Source organism: Macrotis lagotis, chromosome X (genome assembly GCF_037893015.1).
Source record: "Macrotis lagotis isolate mMagLag1 chromosome X, bilby.v1.9.chrom.fasta, whole genome shotgun sequence".
NCBI classification, from domain to species: Eukaryota; Metazoa; Chordata; class Mammalia; order Peramelemorphia; family Peramelidae; genus Macrotis; species Macrotis lagotis.
Window position 1 is genome coordinate 153,871,098 of NC_133666.1, and position 22,896 is coordinate 153,893,993.

Here is a 22,896-nt window from a genome sequence, read left to right on the forward strand (position 1 = left end):
AAAGTTTTTTTTAAAAAAGTGCTAAGACTGACTAATTTTTGTATAATCTCTTTTCATTTGTCAATCTTCTGGTGAAATTGATGATGAATAATGAAGTGCCACTGAGGTAGAAAGTTGGAGGAGAACAACAAGCTCTTCTTTGTTCATCTGTGCCCATTCCCAATATCAATAAACTGAATAATATTAGTTTTAGAATTGATCTAAATATCTTACATTTACTATCATGCTATACATGTTATCAAGATCTTATAATCAAGAATTTGATCATTATCATATTTATTTCACATCATCTTCCTGCTGTGCTACTAGAGTATTCCCATCCCCCCTTAACTTCCACTACTTGGTTTAGTGATGGCAATCAAATAAATATTACCATAATTTCTGGAAAGGATATATCAGCACATTGCCTTTTGGTTCTACTCATTAACTTTGTGATTTCACACTTCTCTGGTCATCCTTGGCTTATATGTTGTCTTCTCCCATTAAAAGGTAAACATAGGGGTAGCTAGTGGTGCAGTGGATAGAGCACCGGCCCTAGAGTCAGGAGTACCTGGGTTCAAATCTGGTCTCAGACACTTAATAATTACCTAGCTGTATGGCCTTGGGCAAGCCACTTAACCCCATTTGCTTGCAAAAAAACCTAAAAAAAGGTAAACATCTTCATTTTAGAAACTATCTTTTCTGTATTTGTATCCCCAACTCATAGCATTGCAGCTGGCCCAGGCTTAATCAAAACTTTATCTTTCTTTCATTTGTTCTTATAAACATCATCATCTATAATCATCATTATAGTGATCATTGTCATTATTATAGTCATCATCATCAATATCGTCCTTGCCTAGGAGGGATTCAAGGAATTCCTGGGGAAGCACAATGAAAAGTGTTGAATGATCCAATGCTTAGGAAACTTAGAATTTACTTGAAAGGCAATTTTGGTGAAAAGAGATTGAAATGAATATATTGAAGGGACTTAAACCCTATATGGAACTGAACTCAAGTAAAGGAAGATAGCATGTTTTCCTGGGTACATTTAGTAGGAGAATAGATCTTTTAAAAATGAATATTTTGTTTTTAAGAAAGCTTATAGCTATATAATAAGATTGATTACTAAATTAAAAATGAAGTTGTTTTAGTCAATTTAAGGAGGCAAAAGGAGTCCTCTGATCCTTTGTACAATATATGGAACCTCAGCTTGGACAAGTCATCAACTGAATAATAGTTCTTTCTATAAAATGCTACTTCTTAAAAAAAGCATGGCAAAAATTGATTGTGATCATTGATTAGAATTGAAAGTAATCTTAGAGATCATCAAGTTCAACCTCCTCATTTTGCAGATGAAGAAACTAATTGTCTGAAAGTTAAGAGGTAGCAAATGTAGTAGCAGGATTTGAATCCATTTCTTACTGACTTTAAGTCCACCACCCCAATATTATAATTGGTTTCATATTTTATTGCATTAATAATTAAATCTCTCCAATAAAAGTCAATAAAAGTAGCCATTTTACTATAATACTCTTATTTTTAATTGTTAGGTGAGATTTTTAAATTTAGTTTCCTTTTAATTGATTTAATGTTTGTATTTACTGTTGTTGCCAGGACCTTTTGAAGAGGCACTTAAGAACCAAACCATGGAACCTTTGTTGAATAAGGCTATGTCAGTGGAAAGCACCAGCCCTGTTTTATCCAGAGCTGCTGAGTGGAGAGTAATGGAAGAGTTGAAGTCAGAGCCTTGGTATCAAGGAGAAATGAGCAGGAAAGAAGCTGAGCAGCTACTAAAAAAAGATGGGGACTTTCTTGTCAGGAAAAGTACCAACAATACAGGATCTTATGTACTCACAGGGATGCATAATGGCCAAATCAAGCACCTTCTTTTAGTTGACCCAGAAGGAACTGTAAGTATCTAGTGACAGGCAAAGTGGTGCCAGTCCTGTGTGCATTTTTTAGTACATCAGAATAAATATATAATCTAATGAAAACTGTTTAAGCGAACTCACATTTTTTTTACTAAGAATATTTATATAGCAATAGATTACCATGAATTATTATGAATGGAAATTGAGAATTTCTTGGTATATTACAATGTGTTACAGAGCACTTAAAATATTCCTTGGTCCTTATGACAAGCATGTGGAACAGATAATTGAAGCATAACCATTTTTAATTATCCTCTGCCTTGGGCTTTTTTTAGCATTGGGCATCAATATTGACTCTGATTTCTCAGTGAGGGGATGATTCTAGGTTCTTGAAAACTACATGAATGGAGTGCAAGATTTTGTTGAGTTTCTACCAAATTAAAATAGCTTTGAGTACGTGTCAAATGACAGGCCAAATGTTTATCTAATGAGAATTAACCTAGGTTAATTTAAGGAAACTCATTTCCAGAAGGCTAAGATTTTTTTTTTGCTCTATTTTGGCATAGTTATGACTATGCTTTATTTTTATCAGGAAGATTATCTACTCTGGAAAGGACATGTTGCAACCTGCATGGTCCAGGAAGTACACATAACCAATGAACTAAAAGATCTTTTGAAGTACTGAAAAATAATAATAACCTTACGTCAATATCTAAATGGTTCATGAGTTAGAAAACTTGAAAAATATACTGTCCTTTTAAAAAGCATCAAAAAGAAAAATAAGCAATTGAATCTGGAAAGCAAACATATCAAAAACTGTAAATTTCTTTAACCAACAATTAAAAGTAAAAATGAAAATGTTTTGTTGAAAGGAGGAGTCAAAAAGGCACAAAGAGCAATTAAATATCAATCAAAAAATTTACTCTTCTTGGAACTTCTATTCTCTATCATCATATACTAGACATTTAAAATTTTATGTCCCAGGGATATCTCAAACTCAGTTTGCTGAAAGCTGAACTTAATATATTTTCCCTATTCAAATTTCACGATTTCACCCTTCTAATGTCTAACATTTAAAATCTCTTCATTATTATACATTTCTCATTCTTCCTCATCCTTATATATCTAATCAGTTGCCAAATCTAATTTCTACCCCCACAGCTTCTTTTACATTTGATCCCTTCTCTCTACTCATACAGATGTATCTTTTGCTCTGGCTTGCATCACTTCTCACCTGGATTGTTTCAACAGCTTTTTATTTCTCTCCCTGCTTCAAGTCTCTCTCCATTCTAGTTCATTGATGTCAAAGAAATTTTCCTTGAGTAGAGATTTGAATATATAAATACCCTACTCAATCAATTCTCATAACTTCCTATTGGCCTCCAGGATAAAATATAAACTCCTCTGTTCAATTTTTTCTTGATTTTGACCTTTGTCAATCTATGGATTGGAGAGGTCATTATACCAAACTTTAGACCTTTTGGCTCTGCTTTTTCATTGTTAGTGTCAGTGCTTTCAAGTTGGTGTGATCTGAGGAGAGGTTTGGTCACATCTTTTTTCATCTACTTTCTGGTCCTTATCCAGGTAGATCCCCTAGTGACTGACTATACTGAGTAATGATCAGTGGAGTTGCCACATGACATATAGTCCTGATTTGAACTTAGGTCCTCCTGACTTGAGGGCTGGTGATCTGTCCATTGTACCACCTAGCTGCCCTTAGTTATGTGTTCTTAAACTAGCAACTAAAAACTTCTGAGCCATAGTTTTTTATTTGGTAAAAAGAAGATGTTCCATGATCCTCTTAGATGATCTGCAAAGTCCTGTCCTGTCTAAATCCTATTATATGAATTACCTTATGGTATTTCTTGACAGGAGGATTCTATTATTCTGCTTTTTTTTCAATCTTACTCTAAACTTATTGTTTAGAGAAATGTGTATTTCCACATATATGAATACACATTGTTCTTGGTATTCAGAAGTCTGACTCTTTGTTGTGATTATATTTGGGTTTGCTTGGCAAAGATATTGCCATTTCCAGTTCATATTACAGATGAGAAAATTGAGGTAAACAAAGTTAAAAATGGTCACACAGCAAGTAAGTGTCTTGAGGACAGATTTAAACTCAAAGAGTCTTCTTCACTCCAGGCCTGGAACTCTATTCACTGTCTCTTCTAGTTCTCCTTCTGTGTATACATATATACATACAAACATGTATGTAGATCTCTATTTAAAGATATGATTCTTGTCCCCAGGAGAAGTCATATTTGATTATTTATTTTGGTATTTATTTATTTATTTGAGTTTAGGATTATAATTTTGATCCTGACTAGTTAGCTTCACATAAAGAAAAATTTTATTCCTCAGGCACATATAATATCTTTTTTTTTTTTTTAGTTTTTGCAAGGCAATGGGGTTAAGTGGCTTGCCCAAGGCCACACGGCTAGGTAATTATTAAGTGTCTGAGGCCAGATTTGAACTCAGGCACTCCTGACTCCAAGGCCAGTGCTCTATCCACTGTACCACCACATATAATATCTTTAATATTGATTAGCCTTCTCCCAAATGTATATGAGAAAGGCAGTGTGGTATAAATGAAATAGTTTTAGGTCATAGACCAAAAGATGTAGATTCAATGTTGAATATGCTATTTATCCCTGAATTAGTCACTTAGTTTCTCTGAGCTTCAGTTTTATCACTTATATAGTGATTATCTCATAATTGTACCTTATCTCATAATTGTAAAGATTGAATGAGTTCCTGCATGTGAAAATACTTTGTAAATCCTATGTTGTTTTCCATAGCCACACATAATCTTTCCCTCATATTTTGCTCATTTCTTTTGACATTCCTATTTATTTTCATGTTCCTACCATTCAATAAGTCACTATTTGTGAAACATTTTTTAACTTGTCTTTTTTCTAACCACCCTTATTTAATCATTTATCAAATTTTCAGTTCTGACTTTGGAATATTTTTTTCATATGTCGCTTCTATTTGATTCTCATTGCCACCACTCGAGTCCTTATTACCATCACCTGTATTAGGAATTGGTCTTCTAACTGGTACTCCTGTCTTCAGTTTTTTTAAACCACATTTGGCTTGTGTTCCCCCAGACCACTTGCTTATAGGAGAAGTAATGGACAAAATGGTTTATTAAACTATTAAAGAAGGGGAAAAGAAGTTTTTCCTTTTCATTTCTCTTTTAGTTTGAAGTGACTCATAATTTTGATGAGATTATAAGGTGGCTAACACTTAGCTAGCTCAAATAGCAATCACAGCCCTGGTTTCCCTTAACAACTTTGGCACTTCTACAAGAACCACACTCAAAAGAGTCAGTGAGGAGAATCAATTATGGAAGAAGAAGAATCCAACTTTTTAGGATTTAACTTATACTTCACAGTGCAGAAAGTCTCCTTTCAACTTCTAGGGATGATTCTTTCTCAATTGACAAAGACCCTCAATGTTTTGACTGATTATTTAAATACAACCTCAATAGTAGGATGGCTTTTTAAAAGCCACCAGGGCTGTGACTGATTAGTTAGACCACGGATGGCTAGACGTCTAATTTCAAATTGATGGAGTAATTTCTTTTCACTTCCTAAAGAAGCAACCCTCCCCACTTCTTTACATTTCCTGTACCACCTGAAGATGGGTCACTGAGTTTTGTACCCTTTCTAATCTGTAAAAATGTCATTCAGCATAGGAGCCAAGTACATATTCATATTCTTTGCAGGGAACGGAATGATCTACTTCAATTCTGAAAGGGATTATGCTTGAGAAATTCAAATAGAATATAATATATAAAATGTTTAATGGGACCCAAGATGGCAGAGTATAAGCAATAATCCAGGTGAACTCTCCCAATATTTCTCTCTAAATAACTTTAAAATAATTTCTCAAATAAAAAATTAGGAGTAGCAAACCAAAAAAAGGTCAGAGTGAGACATTTTTTTCCCCATATAAGACAAATTGAAAGATCAACCAGAGCAGCTTGTGACAATGGGTTGGGGACCAGCCTGGAGCACAAAGGCAGCACCAGGAGCATTTTGGGTCTTGGAGACAACTGAGACATCAAATTCATCAGTTTTGGGAGCTCTCACTCCAAAGATGTAAGATTTTCAGACAGCTGTTCAGAAAGATAGCTTTCACAGGGTGCAAGTGTGCTGCTTGGTTCCAAAGTAGCAGAGGCCCTAGTGACAGTTCTAAGACACAGTAGAGTGGTAATATTTGCAACTGCAGGGGAGCAGGACCTTGCTTAAGAAAAGACAAAAGCAAAGACAAGGAGAGCAGTGACCACACTTCTCCTTGGATCACACCACTTAGGAAGTACACAAAATTTATAGACAATCCAGAACTAGCTTTGAAAAGAACAGCACAAAAAAGGCTTAAGTTTGGGACAATGCCTCCCCACCACCAGAACAGAACATAAGCAGAACAGAGCGTAATCTTAACATAAAATAAAAGTTAAGAATTAATCTGGGGGCGGCTAGGTGGTGTAGTGGATAAAGCACTGGCCTTGGCGTCAGGAGTACCTGCGTTCAAATCTGGTCTCAGACACTTAATAATTACCTAGCTGTGTGGCCTTGGGTAAGCCACTTAACCACATTTGCCTCGCAAAAACCTAAAAAAAATGAGAAAATAAAAGTCAAAAGAATGAAAAAAGTAGAAGAAAATGTAAAATACCTCATTGGAAAAACAACTGATCTGTAAAATAGATTGAGAAGAGATAATTTAAGATATATTGAACTACCTGAAAGTTATCATCAGAAAAGAGCCTACACATTCAAAGAAATCACTAAGGAAAACTGCTTTGAAATCAGCTCCAGTGAGAAATGTAGAGATTGAAAGAATCCCCTGATTATTTCCTGAAAGATATTCCAAAATGAAAATCACCAGGATTATAACAGGCAAACTTCAGAGCTCCTGAGTGAAAGAGAAAATTTTGTAAGCAACTAGAAAAAAATGTTTAAATTTTGTAGGGCTTTGAATAGGATCATACAAGATTTAGCAGCTTCCATATTAAAGAAGTGAAAGGTTTGGAATATGATTTAAGAGAAGGCAAAAGAACTAGGATTAAGTAAAAAAAAAACCCTCTCCAGCAAAACAGTATAATTCTTCAGGGAAAAAAATGAATATTTAATAAAATAGAGGATGTCCAGATGGTTCTGATTAAAAGATCAGAGTTGAAATAGAAAGTTTGACATTCAAACAAAGGACTCAAGGGAAGCATTAGAAAGGTAAACATTAAAGAATTATCGTAAGGGATTCAATAAAGTTAATCTATTTATATTACTATATGAAATATGATATATGTAACTCCTTAAAATTTTATCATTATTAGGGCAGTTAGAAGTGTACATAGATATATTCTTCAGCAGAATTAAAAAAAAGACAGGAGTAGCAATTCAGATTTCAGACAAAATAGACATAACTAAAAGAGATACATAAGGAAACAATATTGTGATAAAAGGTACCCTATACTATTAAAAAGAATGAAAATTTTATAGCACATTTCTCTGATACAGTTATTTCTCAAATATATAGGAAACTGAGTCAAATTCATAAAAATGAGCCATTTTTTAATTTGTAATAAGTCAAAGGACAAGCAGTTTTCTTTTTATTAATTAAATAAATTTTCAAATTATATGTAAAGATAGTTTTCATTTTTCATTCTTGAAAAGTTTTCTCTCTCTCACTTTCCCCTCACCCTAAGTCAGCAAGTAATCTGATATAGGTTTTACATGCACAATCATGTTATATGTATTTCTATATTAGTTATGCTGTGAAAGAAGAATCATAACAAAAGGGAAAACTACAAGAATGAGAAAACAAAAAACAAATTTAAAAAGTGAAAATAGTATACTTTGATCTGCATTCAGACTCCATCGTTCTTTCTCTGAATGTAGAAGACATTTTTCATCACAATTCTTTTGGAATTGTCTTTGATAACTGTACTTTTGTAATGAACTAAGTCTATCATATTACTTCACAATATTGCTATTACTATACACAATGTTTTTACTGGTTCTACTTACTACAGTGAGCATCAGTTTGTGTAAATGCTTTTGGAATTTTCTGAAATCCACTTATTCATCATTTCTTATAAAATGATAGTGTTCCATACCACAATTTTAAAAAGGCAGTTTTCAGAAGAAAAAATCAAAGCTATGCATAATTATATGAAAATAATTCTCTAAATCACTAGTGATTAGAGAAATGCTAATTAAAAAAACCTCTGTGATGCCACCTCACATCTATCAAAAATGCTGGTTGGGGTTAAGAAAAATAAGCCTACTAATAAACTGTGGGTGAAGTTGTGAACTGTTCCAACTCTTCTGGAGAACAATTTGGAACTATGTCCAAAGGACTATAAAGTTCCCACATACCCTCTGACTCAACGATACCACTTCTAGGTCTGTACTTCACAGAGATAAAGGAAAAAAGAAAAATAACCCATATGGACAAAAATATGTATAGCAGCTCTTTTATATGGTGACAAAGGATAGAAAATTGAGACGATGTCCATCAAATTGTGGCATATTGAACAATTTGTGGCATATGATTTTGAAGGAATATTATTGTGCCATAATAAATGATGAGGGGGGTTGGTTTCAGAAAAGGCAACAACATGGCAAGACCTATATGAATTGATGGAAAATGAAGTGAGATGAACTGAGAGATCATTTTATACAGTAACAACAATGTTGCAACAATGATCTGCTAAGAAAGACTTTAGTTATCTATCTGATCAGTATAGAGATCTAAGATCCAAAGGACTCAAAAATACTCTTTCCATCTTCAGAGAGAGAGAGACCTGAACAACTTTGAGTACAAATTAAAGTATAATTTTCTTTCTTTATTGTGATACAAATAATTTAGAAATAGATTTTTCATGATTTTACATGTATAATTGATTTCATTTTGCTTGTCTTCACAGAGGATAGGGAGAAAATAGGGAGGGAGAGAGAAAATTTGGAACTCAAAGTTTTAAAAAGAAAATAGTTAAAAAATAAATATATTTTTGGGATGTGGAAACAAATTCAACTACTTTAATACCAAATTATTTATCTTAAAATTTTACAACCTCATTAAGTGGGTTGGGGGATTTAGTGGATCTGAGGGAACCCCACTCTGTAAGCAAGTCTACTTCTTGGGGTCAAGTAGAACAAGTCCATTCCTCTTGTTCATTACATCTCTTCAAATACTTGAAGACAATTCTCATGACTCCTTAAATCTTGTTCTCTCCAGGCCAAACAGCCCTTGTGTCTTGACTAGATACTTTATAATACATGATCTCAATTTCATTGACTGTTCTGTTTACATTCCTCTGGACACTTTTCTCCTCCCAATCAACAGTAATTTTTTTTCTAATAGAACAACCAGGTGCATAGAGACCTGTGTAATTACATTGGAGGGTGATCTTTTTAAGGTTGAAGTTTGAACTGTACTAGCAACACAGAGAGGCTTAGAATCACAGCTCAAAATATTCATCTCCCAGGACTGACTGCCCCATACAGACTTGTCAGAAGACAGGCCATTTATTGCACAGCCATACTGATGAGGTCTGGTGGGGTGCTGGCAAAAAGGGGTTGATTAAAAAGTTTACCATGATGTGGCTATTGAAGTGCAATCATTTTACCGAATTCTCCTCCTCCAGCTTTTGCTCTCTAGCTACTTTTTAATTAGCCAAAATTCTTCCTAAAAATGAAATTCCTAGAACTGAATAAAATAATTAACTATTTCCTGATGAGCATGGCATACAGGGAAACCATCATGCCCTTTTTCTGGACACTATACCTTTCTTATTGTTGCATAAGATTGACTTTGCTTTTTTCCTGTTGGTTTCTATTGCTCCTCCCCCAATCCAATTGATTACAGATTTGCATAACTTTTTAGATCTAGTTCAAATACCACTTCTTTCATTAAATATTCAACTTTAACTATATTCCTGTAAAAATACATATTATTCTATCAACGTAGAGGCAGAGCTAAAATTCTGGTGAACGGAGAAGCAATTATGAATACAGGTTTTTCCTGGAAATATGTAATCATTGAGTTGGACTTCAAGTCAACTGGACTCAAAATCAGTTCAGAGAGGAAAATCTCACCTTGAGGGTGATCTGGCATTTAGGGATAAATGTGAGGCACCCTACCCTAAGAAGTTTTGTTTTTTTTTTCTTTCTCCAAAGTAAACTCCCTCACATCTTGCTTTTTGTAGCATGGTGGGAAAAGAAGTTGTCTTATCATCCAGTGGTAGGAATTAAATAAATTAACAATTGGTTCTCTGCCCTAATGATCATTTTAAGTATACAAAAAGATATACTGAAAGGTAATTTAATATTTCATGCATTTAATGTTTAAATAAGAACAATATAAGGGGTTCCCAAACTAGATTGTTATAATATTCACAGTAAGCAAAGAGTGGAAAGCAGCCACATGATCACAGCAGCCAGTGTTGGAACATATGCAGAACCAAAACTCATTCTACCTGTTCATTTTTTCCCTACTTCCATGGTATGTGTGATAAGATAATCCTTGAAATCTATATTTCTATTGGTTCATTGTGTCCCTGCTTCTGTTGATTTCACCAGTCAGGGAACATAAGTGCGTTCAAAATATCTTGGGGGAATTTTGGTTGTGACACACAAAAGTGGAAACAAATGACAGCTTGTCAGTCTCTGGTTGTTTGGCACTTTTTCTCTTTATTTTATATATCTGTTAACTGAAGTAACAAAAATGAAGGAATTAAAATGTAATATTTCATCAAAAGGATAATGAGTTTTAAGAAATAAACAAATATTACAAGCATAGTTCCATCAATTTTTTTTTCACCTATGGATGGAATGAGCATTACTACCAGTGCTTAGAAAACACTATTGTGCAAGTGAACATTATAAAAAAAATAAAGAATATAAATTGGGCGACTGCCCAGGCACCCGCCTTAGAAAGAACCCTGATGGAGGTGGCTAAGTGGCACAGTGGATAGAGCACCGGCCTTGGAGTCAGGAGTACCTGAGTTCAAATCCGGCCTCAGACACTTAATAATTACCTATCCATGTGGCCTTGGACAAGCCACTTGACCCCATTGCCTTGAAAAATCTAAAAAAAAAAAACCAAACCCTGATTACAAGTGCCATTTTAACAACCAGTTGGCTGAACTCAATGGTTCAGTGAAAACGACATGAATTCCACCACTGCTATCATTCCCAGTTAGTGTGATCCTGGTGTAGTGGGTTATCCTATTTCCCACCCTGATAAAAAGTGAGTTGTCAAGGAAGCTATTCTGAAGAAGTAAAACATGAACAAAACAAAACCCATCTTACAGCAAAGTGCCTTACCCAAATCCCAAACCACCCATTCAGCTCATGATTATGAGTGTTTCAACTGTGGTAGGTTGTGCCTCAAAAAAATAGAATGGGATAATTGAAAGGAAACTGAATTGGGCTTCAGTTTAGTAGAAAGGGTGCTGAATTTCCTTTTAAAGGACAAGAAGTCCTTTATTATAATAATACCTTTACTACCAGCTGCTGCCCGTGTGACCTGATTGCCAAGTCTTTTTGTGTCTCAGTTCTTTCATCTGTAATATAAATGAATTAGGTTAGATGACCTCTAGCTCTAAATCTGTTATCTTTTTTTTAGATTTTTCAAGGCAATGGGGTCAAGTGGCTTGCCCAAGGCCACATGGATAGGTAATTATTAAGTGTCTGAGGTCCAATTTGAACCCAGGTACTCCTGACTCCAAGGCCGGTGCTCTGTCCACTGCGCCACCTAGCCGCCCCTAAATCTATTATCTTAATGGTACTTCTTGGAGTTGGTTTGGGAATCATGCAGGTTCCAAAAAGCTTTGTAGGGGATCTGTGAGTTCAAAACTATTCCCATTCTAAAATAAACATTTTAATTTCCAACATAGTAAAAACTTATATTTGTAACCTACATAAATAAAAATCTTTTGTAGAACTATCAATGATTTTAAGACTGTAAGTAAGTCTTGACACCAAAATATTTGAGAACCATTAATCTTTTAGGTTCCATTCAGTAATAAATATTGATTCTCTGACACCATCAAATTTTTACCAAAGAAGGCTGTTGTTATTTTTTTGACCACCAGAGGACAGTGAAAGAACAGTTATCCTCAAGATTAGCTGCATTGCAGAAATGATCATTGAATTAATGAATAGTTTTGTTTTGACTCTTGCAGAAGCAGTAACCAATGATAAGCAGCAAAATTTCCTAGTCTGAAAGGCCTTAGAATAATTTTATTTCATGCCAAATATATGTGTTTATACACAAAATTATTTAGTATAAAAATAGATATCAAGATATATGTCCTCTAGAGAATGGAGACAAGATAGAAATGGGAAAAAGGACTGTCCTATGACATTCAAAAGATTAAGAAGGTTTGCTTCTTACTATTACTTTTTGCTTGCATATTAGTGCCAATTTAACATGTTCCCATGCTATGCTCTCTTGTATTCAAATTTTTATTTATTTCTTGGCCTAAAGGAGATTATGGTTCAGAGAGAGAAATTTATAAAATTCATAGTTTACACATATTCACAATAATATTAGTTCCTCATGCAAACCCTGTGAGCTAGATGCTATTTTTACTTTCTTTTTTATAAATAAGGAAATAAAGCAAAGTTTTTTTTGTGATTTGCCCAAGGTCATATAGCTAGTGTCTGTTGTCAGATTTGAGCTCAGCTCCTCCTGAGTCCAGGGCCTCTGCACCACCTAGCTGTTCCAAACTTAGGTTTACTGACTCCCAATCCACCTTTCTATCTGTTATGTTGTATTGCCTCCATTGTGTGCATGTTTCTAATTTTGTGAATGAAATTTTGTATGCTTTATAGAATATAATTATACAAAAATATAAAATAAAATATTTGTAAAGAGGCTGCAGCAGCATATTAAAAAAAAGATCAATCATGAGGAAAATTGAATTCATACCAAGAATGAGAGATGATTTAATATTGGTCAGTTCATTTTTGTTCTTTGTTATAAAAGAAAACCAAAATGACTTCACTATGTTTGAGACAAATTACAGTGTGTCTGACTGTGGCTGATCAGACTGATATGAGTTCAGAATACTTTACCACAGATCAGGCACAAATAGTCCATGTGAACACCTGGGGTGGGTACTCTAAACTTAGGGATGTCACATTTCCTTTGAGCTGCTTGAATTCTGCCTTCCTCACTGATGAGGGCACACCATGCAGGGCAGTCCTGTGTCAGTGTCTCTCAAACTGTACAATCAGTTCTAAAGGTTTCAATGAGACCTTCAGGATATCTTTGTATCACTTCTTCTGATCCTCTTATTCTTTTAATCCAGGAATTTTGTTTTTTTTTTGTAAATATTTATTCTTTTTATTTGTTGTTGCTTTTTTCTTTTTTTCTTTTTTTAGTTTTTGCAAGGCAATGGGATTAAGTGGCTTGCCCAAGGCCACATAGCTAGGTAATTATTAAATATCTGAAGCCGGATTTGAACTCAGGGACTCCTGACTCCAAGGCCAGTGTTCTATCCACTGCGCCACCTAACTGCCCCTGTCGTTGCTTTTAACATCAAATAATTGGGCAAAATAGTTTCTAATAATCACCTTTATTTCCTCTTCATTTGTTGAAAATTTCCCACTTTCATTTGAATTCTAATTTGTTTTTTTAAAAAAAACCTTTTTGCTTATTATAATTTACTTCATTTTTCAAAAAAAGCATCTAAGGCTTTTTTCTAGTTTATTAAATTTTTCATTAATCTCTTTAATTTTTCAGAATTTCTATTTTGGTGCTTAATTAGTTTTTTAAAATTTGGGGTTTTTTTAAGTTTCCATTAGTTGCATATTCAATTAATCGATCAATTCTATATTTTGTGGATGAAGTATTTAGTGACATACATTTTTCACTTAGGACTACTTTGACTGTATCCCAAAATTTGGATTGTTATATCATTTTCATATTATTTGATAAAAATATCTAGTATTTCTATGATTTGTTCTACAATGCACCAATTTCTTAGGATTAAATTATTTGTTCTTCAATTAATTTGTAATATTTTTAATGAATCTTTAATACAATTTTTAATTTGTTGTGGTCAGTAAAGGTTGTGTTTAATATTTTTACTTTTCTGAATGTGTTTATTAATGAAATTTTATGTTCTAATTTATGGTCAGTTTTTGTAAAAGTGTCCTACACTACTAAGAAATATTGATTTATAGATACACAATTTTATGCACATGTCAGATTTGAACTCAGGTCCTCCTGACTCCAGGGCCTCTGCATCACCTAACTGTTCTAAACTTAGTTGTACCGACTCCCAGTCCACTCTTTTCCCTTCTCATTCAGTAATTGCCAGAGATATATCATAATACATTTTTCTAAAATTCTCTTTAGATAATTAAATTTCTGTTTGTTGATCTTTCTCTTATATTTATCTAAGTTCAAAGAAGACACACTGAAATTTCCAGCCATTATAGTTTTGTTGTCTATTTCTCCTGTAACTCATTTAACTTTTTCTTTGAGTATTTAAATGCTATACCATTCAATGCATGTATATTAATATAAACATTAATTCATTATCTGTGCTTCCTTTAAGCATATTGTGTGTTAATAATTAATCCTGTAGCATTCCCTGTTTATTTTTCTCAACTATGGCTATTTTTTGCCTTTGCCTTGTCTGAGATCCTATTGATACCTCTTATTTTTTGAGTTAAACTGAAATATTTTTTGTTTCAACTCCATATTTTAATTCTGTACACATCGTTATTTTTAAAACCTGTTTCTTATAAGCAATACATTGTTGGATTCTGCTTTCTAATATATTTTGTAATTCTCTTCTGCTTTTTTTGGAAAAATTAATCCCATTTATTTCATAGTTGAATTTCTGTGAATTCCTGTCTTCTTGTATTTTTTTCATCTCTTTGTTCCCTGGATTTCCTTTAACAAAGAAAAAGATTGTGATGAAATAGGAATGAATATTTTACTAATGGGGCAGTTAGATAGAGTGCTCTACCTGGAGTCAGGAAGAGTTCAAATTTGTCCTCAGACTCTTACTAGTTGTGTAACTGGCTAAATCACTTAATCCTTTTTTCCCTTAGTTTCCTCATCTATAAAATGAATTGGCAAATGAAATGAAAAATCACTCCAGTATCTTTGCCAAGAAAACCCCAAATAGGGAACATGAAAAGTTGGACATGACTTAAAATGACTGAAAAAAATTCTTTAGTAATTGATTCTTCATGTACTCCTATTTCCCTGCCTTTTCTTTCTTCCCCTCATCCGAATATTAATCACAGGTTCTTTTTTTATTTTGTTTTCCTTTTAAACTTTTCTTCATGATCTATCCTCCAAGGTTGTGATTTGTTTAGCTTAGAAACAATTTATCCTTTTTTCTTACTCCCCCTCTTCCTTTTTTTAGTTTGCTTCCATTCCCTTGTTTAGTTGCCAGTATCTACTGCCAATTGTGTGTGTATGTCTTTTCCTCCCTTATTTGACTGATTTATATAAGAATGGGGCTCAAATGATGTTTGTTTCCCCACTCTTTCTTTTTGGTTTGGATAGGTTTCTATTTGTTCAGTCATATCCATTTGTAAGATAAGAATCTCCAAAACTTCCTTCTTTTCTTTGCTAATGTATTCTCTTCTCCTTTTCCACTTTATTCATTTTTTAAGATCACCAAAACATAACACAACCCCTTTTAGGACTTTTGTCTTATTTAGCTCACTCTATGAGGTTTAATAGCATTAGAGTTCTGAGGTGATATTTATCTGTGACCTGCTAGAATGTAAACACTCATCCTTCTGTGGTCCCTTTCAGTCTCTCAAAAGCCTTTGCATTTCAACTCAATTCTGCTCATCTATGATCTTTCATCAGGAATACTTGGAAGTCCACCTTTTTATTAAAGGTCAATTTCCTTCCCATCTCTCCAGAGGATTATATTCAATTTTGCTGGTAAATTGTTCTCTGTTGCAAGTCTATATATTTTGCTTTGGGAATATAGTCCTTAAAGATCTCATGGTAGTAATGGTCTAGTCCTCCATGATTCTATGTGAGGTTCTTTTTTTTTATTAAATTCATCTGTAAAATAAGGATGTTGGATTAGTAAATCTGAGATCTATTCCTGTTGTGCTGTAATCCTGTGATCATTTCCTTATCCTTGGTTTGGGTAATAATTATTGCTATATTACTTACTGTTAGCCATACCTCTTGAAAAAAAAAAACAGTGTATCAAAAGCAGTCCAAAGCTTAGAGGAGAATTATGCTTTCATTAAGACTCCAAGGAACTTTTTAGGGACATTTGCCTTGAAACACTTTAATAGACATAATCTAAAAGTCTACACCTCTTCTGTGACAAATACTGGAGAAATCAAAGTGCCATTTCTAAGTGGGTGTTTGAGAGAGGAAGATGATAATATGCTTTTCTTCTCACTTTATTTTATTTTTGCATTTTACTCTATATTAAAATTTGATGGCATTCAAAAAACCTTTATACCTTGGGCTATTCTTCTGAAGCTTTGTAGAACAGTGGCATCAAATTCAAATAGAAACAGACCACCAAACTGTTCATAAAGATTTTGTGAGTCACATATTGACTTAGAAAACCCTCATATTTTATGTATTTACCATTTTTTAAGGATTTTGCAAGGCAAATGGGGCTAAGTGGCTTGCCCAAGGCCACACAGCTAGGAAGTCATTAAGTGTCTGTGGTCAGATTTGAACTCAGGTACTCCTGACTCCAGGGCTGGTGCTCTATCCACTGCACCTAACCACCCCTGTATTTACTTTTTTGATTAATATATAAACACTTTAAGATGATGGAGAAAGTAGATTTTAGTCTGATATAGACTGAATTCAGGAGTGTTATACTCACACACACATACACACACATATTTGTAAAGCTGCTGAAGGATGTGTACTTGCAAATGTGGCAAATAAACATGAACAGACTCTCTACTGAAAGCATCACTCAGTTAGAAATTCCTTATCATCAATAAAATTATATAAGCTGCCTAATGCAATCTACTACTACCCAGACCTTCTCTGCTCCCTTATAATTTTATCAGTGGAAATAATACTAAAGAAAAATTATTATCATGTACTTTGTTTGAACCCTAAAGAGCATGGAAATTTTTCTCTGACTTGGAGCTGAAACCTTCCATGAATGTTCTTACCCTCATTATAATGTGAGCTCCTTGAGAGCTGAAGTACTTAATAAATATTTACTCATTAATTCACTGCAGTAATATGTGAGAATTCTGCTAAAATGAAACCCTGGATCCTACTCCAAGAACAACCTCAAAAGCTCAAGGGCAAATAAAGGACTGTATCAACTTGCGCAGAAGACTTATATTCTACAACAGAAGTGACAAATATATGAAGCGTGTATGTGTTTATGCATGTATTTATAAAAATAAATTCTTATACACTGCATACATGTACATACATGTATGTATGTACATATATATGTATATAAATATATAAATACATGTGTATTCATGTGTATATATATAAACACTTATGCATACACATTTAAAACAATAAGCAACAAGTTCAACCTCTGATGTGTACTGTGAGCTTGGATACATCAGATAAACTCTCATTGCTCTAGGCAATTCCCTTAAAAAATAGATTGTAGAAGAGAAAGCTTCCTCATCTAGTAGTTCTTTATAACAGTGAAATTACAGATTGGGTTTCTATTCTTTTCCTTGTTGTGCAACACCAGTTTCAATAACCAGAGACACTATGGATACCGTTATGGTATTTTAAATAAGAAATGGAATTGCAGAAATGACAGTTACTTGACATTCTGTTGAAACTGATTATTGAGTCTGAAGGGACACTGAGTAAAGTACAGAGGGAAAGAAGATGAAGAGAAATTATTTCTCAAAAGAATCATTTTAACTTTATTCTTGTGAAGAAATATTTATAAAGAGAATTATTGAAAGGCTTTGGCTGCTATTGAATGACATCATATTTATAAAGTGTTTAACACACTATTGGACACATGCTAGATGCTTAACAAAACCTTATTCCTTTCCCTTATTTCTAATCCTGAGAAAGCTTAATGGAGGAACTGCACTCTAAAATTTGAGGAAGTCAGTAATTCTTGTGGTGGTTGAAGATCACTTGTTGTTTCTTTTATCATTTAAAATTTTGTAAATAATTACAATTGTAATCTTTTTTTTGTTGTTGTTTGTTACAGTGGCAAGAAATAGGCCAGTAACCTTGATGTTTGATCCTATATTAGAAGGATTTCACATACATACACACACAAAGAAGAAAAAGGGAGTGGGGAGAGGGCGAGAAAGCAAATGCTCTAGTTTATTAAACTAGAGTTTAATTAAACTAGGTTTATTAAAATGGAGAAATTTTATAAATCCATCTAGCCTCTTTGTAAACAATAATTTCAAATTTTTTAGAACCTCTACAAGGTACATAAAGGTGATCGTTATTATATTTGAATATAGATGTAAGAACAGAGAGGTGCATGGTACAATGAAAGATTTTGTAGACAGAGGACCTTTTTATTGTTTTTTTCTACCTAACTCTACAGATTCATATCTATGTGATATATTTGTTTAAATATTAAACTTCTCTGGACCTCAGCGTCTTCAACTGTAAAATGAATAACCAGATTAGATAACACCTATTATCTAGTACCACTTCAAATCTATATAAAATTTCTTTTAGCATTAAATCCTATAATTCTAAAATAGATTACTAAACACATTTTTGGGAGGGTCCAGAAGAACATTCAGACCTACTGACTGACTTTCAAGTTCAATATTCGATATTTACTATTATTACTAAGTTAATATGTAACCTTTTATCTCATGTGTAGGTTCGAACAAAGGATCAAGTGTTTGACAGCATAAGTCACCTCATCAACCATCATCTTGAGAATAATTTGCCCATTATATCAGCTGGTAGTGAACTCTGCCTTCAGCAGCCTGTGCAAAGGAAACAGTGACTCTTTAGCAACTTAAAACCTCTGTCTTCTGTGAACTCTATACATTGATCATTGAATACATGAGACCATTTAAATCCAAAGTGCATTCTTGATTGCTTTGTCTTTCATCTTGAGAAGACCAGGCAAGTCAGAAATTGGAGATGCATGGGGCTTAATAAAACAGAAAACTTTCTTAAAATATGATTTTAATAATCTTGTTCCAGTCCCTTCATGTGCATTTTGAGGTGTACATCTCATATATCCTGTGCAAATACAATTTCTGCATATATTTATAATGTCTGAAAAATAAGACTAATATTCTTTGATGTATATTTTTTAATGAAAAAAGATTCATTGTGTTTAGATGAAAATAATTGAGTTGTTTTATTCCATTGGAAGCTCAAAAAGCAAAATGTTACTTTTAATTTAGTGAATAAGTATAATAACAAAAAAGTTGTCATTTAGGTTGACTGATAAAGAAGGAACTAGGTCAAATCATGCTGCTATCTGGAAATTTTTGTCTGGATCTGTGTTTGAAGAATTATAAAAAGCATTTTGTCCTTATATTGTAGAGGTTGAATTGCCCCAAGATGTTTGTACTTTGCTCTATCAATGACATGGTATGATCTCTGTGTAAGCATTTGTTTTCTTCAACAATAGGTACCATATACTGCAATTTAATAAACAGAAATCGCTTTTATAGTTATAAATGTAGCTCATTGACTGGAATGAAGTTGCTGTTTACTGATGCTTCTAACCATCATGCACAAGGTGGTTAGGATTCAAATAAAGGCCAAAGGCCCAAAAGAATCTAATATTGTTTGCTCATAAATGAGCCTGGTTGGTGTCAAGGTTTTGAAAGAGTTCTCTCTCTCTCTCTCTCTCTCTCTCTCTCTCTCTCTCTCTCTCTCTCTCTCTCTCTCCCTCTCTCTCTCTCTCTCTCTCTCTCTCTCTCTCTCTCTCTCTCTCTCCTCCCTCTCCCTCTCTCTCTCTCTCTTTCTCTCTCTCTCCCCCACTCCACCCTTTTTATGACAAAACTGTTAGTGTTGGTGACATGGATTGAAATCATATTAATTTCCCTATCATTCAAAATGAGGTAAAGCTTGAAGACTGTCTCCATTATTGCTTAATTCATTTTATGCTTCCCCCTCTTATGTTTAGGGAAGAAGAGGGAGAAAAGTGGTAACTTTTTTTTGGTAGGAAGAAGTATGGATACTAGAGAATATGTGAACTAACTATGAAATGTCAATTCTTTTTTTTTAAATAATAATACTTTATTTTTTTGCCAATTACATGTCAAGATAATTTTTAGCATCCATTTTTACAGGATTTTGAATTCCAAAATTTTCCTTTTCCTTTCACTCCCTCATCTCTCCTCTTCCTAAAATGGTGGGCAATTTTATATGTTATACATGTGCTATCATGTAGAACATAGAACATATTTCCATATTGGTGACAGTTGTGAAAGAAGAAACAGAAAAACAGAAAAACATGAAAAAGCAAAGTAAGTGAAAAAAGTATAATTCATTTACATTCAAGCTCCATCAATTTTTTTTTAAATTTTTATTTATTTAAGGCAATAAGGCAACTTGCCCAAGGTCACACAGCTCGGCAGTTATTAAGTGTCTGAGGTCCTTTCTGACCTCAGGTCCTCCTGACACCAAAGCTAGTGCTCTGATCACTGTGCCATCTAGCTGCCCTGGTCCATCAGTTCTTTTATCTGAATGTGGATGCATTACTTGTCTTGAATCATTGTGTTATTAGAGTCATTCAGAGTGGGTCATCTCACAATTTTGCTTATACTGTGTACACAACATTTTCCTGATGCTCATCTTACTTTACGTCAGTTTGTATAAGTCTTTCCAGGTTTTTATGAGATTTGCCCATTCATAATTTCTTATTGCATAATAATATTCCATTACTTTCATAAACCACAGTTTGTTCATCTATTTCCCAATTGATGGGCATACACTCAATTTCCAATATTTTGCCACTATTAAAAGGACTGCTATAATTATTTTTGCACGTATAGGTCCCTTTCCCCTTTTTTCAATGATCTTTTTGGGATGCAAACCTAGTTGTGGTATTGCTGGTTCAAAGGCTATGTATAATTTGGTTGCCCTTTGGGCATAGTTCCAATTTGTTTTACAAAATGGTTGGATCAGTTCACAACTCTACCAATAGTGCTTTAATGTTTCCATTTCCCCATATCCTCTCCAATATTTATCATTTGTTTTTAATTGTATCTGAGAAATATTAGGTGGTACCTTGGAGTTGTTTTCAAAAGTGATTTAGAGCATTTCTTCATATGCATTTAGATAACTTTGATTTCTATATCTGAAAATTGTCCATTCATATCCTTTGACCATTTATCAATTTATTAACTTGTATTATAAATGTGACTCAGTTTTCTATATTTTTGAAAAATGAGGCTCTTATTAGAGACACTTGCTGAAAAGATTGTTTCCTAGATTTCTGCTTTCCTTCTAATCTTGTTTGGTTTTATTTGTGTAAAAGTTTTTTAATTTTAATATTATCAGTTATCTGTTTTAATTTCATAATACTCTATATCTTGCTTGGTCATAAGTCTATAATTTGTTTAACTTCTTTTTAAGAATTTGGATGATATACCACTTGGTGAGAATGTGTCTATAGTTTCCTTCCTTATTTTAATTCATTAATTTTTAAATTAGATCTAATTTTACTTTTGCTTTGTCTGATATCAGGATTGCTATCTCTGCTTTTTTCTTTTAAATTTCAACTGATGCAAAATAGATTCTACTTCAACCTCTTACTTTTACTGTGAGTGTGTCTCTGCTTCAAATATGTTTCTTGGTTTTTTTTCTTTTTAGGTTTTTTTTATTTTTGTAAGGCAAACAGGGTTAAGTGGCTTGCCCAAGACCACACAGCTAGGTAATTATTAAGTGTCTGAGACCAGATTTGAACCCAGGTACTCCTGACTCCAAGGCTGGTGCTTTATCCTCTATGCCACCTAGGCACCCCTCAAATATGTTTCTTGTTAAAAAAATATTGTAGGATTCTTATTTTTGTTCCACTGTGTTATGCAATTCCATTTTATGAAGGAACTCATCCCATTCACATTCACAGTTATGACTACTAGTTATGTAGTTCCCTCCATCTGATTTTTCTTCCTTTTTGTCCTCTATGTCATTTTACCCTTTCCCTCTTCACCAGTATTTTGTTTCTGTCTGCTACTGCTCTCAGTTTGTCTTTCTTCTGTCAGTTCTCCCCCCCACCCCTTAATCTTCTACCCTCCTACTTTCATGTCAGGTAAGATAGATTTCTGTATTCTACTGATTCTGTACATTATTCTCTCTCTTTGAGTCAATATTGAAAAGAGTAAGTTTCAAGCAATGCCCATTTCCTACTCTTTCATCTTTCCCTCCACTTTAATAGTTTTTTTTTTCATTTAAATAATTTGCCTCATTCTACCTCTCCCTTCCTTCTGCATCCAATGTACTCCTTTTTCTCATCCCTGGATTTTTTTTATGTCATTCCCTTAAATTCACCTTATACCTGTACCCTCTGTATTTGTATATATATTCCTTGAAACTCTACTATTAGTCTTGCAGTTTTTAAGAACTACAAGATTCATCTCCCAAAGAAGGGATATAAACAGTTCAGCTTCATTGAACTCATTTTCTTTTCCTTTTCACCCCTTTTAGACTTCTCTTGGTTCTTGAAAATGGACATCAGTGTCTGTGTGTGTGTGTGTGTGTGTGTGTGTGTGTGATCAATTTTGATTTTCTCTTTATGAAAGCTTGAATTTTTTTCTTGAATGATTATTTTCCCCCTTAAATTATTATGCTTAATTTCATTGGGTGGGTGATTTTGGGTTGTAGTTCTAGCTTCTTTACTTTCTAGAATATATTGTTCCATGAACTATTATCCTATAATATTGCAGCTGCTGAGTCCTGTGTAATTCTGATTATGATTCACTGATATTTGAATTGGTGGGTTTTTTTGGCCTTTTGAAGTAGTTTTTCTCTTGATCTGAAAACTCTTTAATTTGTTCTTATATTCCTTGGAGCTTTTATTTTGGTAACTCTTTGCTGAGGTGATCAATGAATTCTTTCAATGCCTATT

The 22,896-nt window shown here is 33.6% G+C and overlaps 1 protein-coding gene across 1 annotated transcript in view; it reads left to right on the forward strand.

Moving 5' to 3' along the window:
• The window catches only part of LOC141498863 (SHC-transforming protein 3-like), a 59,104-nt gene extending 40,149 nt beyond the window's left edge, over positions 1-18,955 (forward strand). The window contains exons 6-7 of the mRNA XM_074201928.1: positions 1,597-1,892; positions 18,682-18,955. Of these exons, the coding sequence (XP_074058029.1) occupies positions 1,597-1,892; positions 18,682-18,810 (425 nt within the window). The 3' untranslated portion in view covers positions 18,811-18,955. The remainder of the gene's footprint in view (positions 1-1,596; positions 1,893-18,681) is intronic.
• Positions 18,956-22,896: the final 3,941 nt, after the last annotated feature.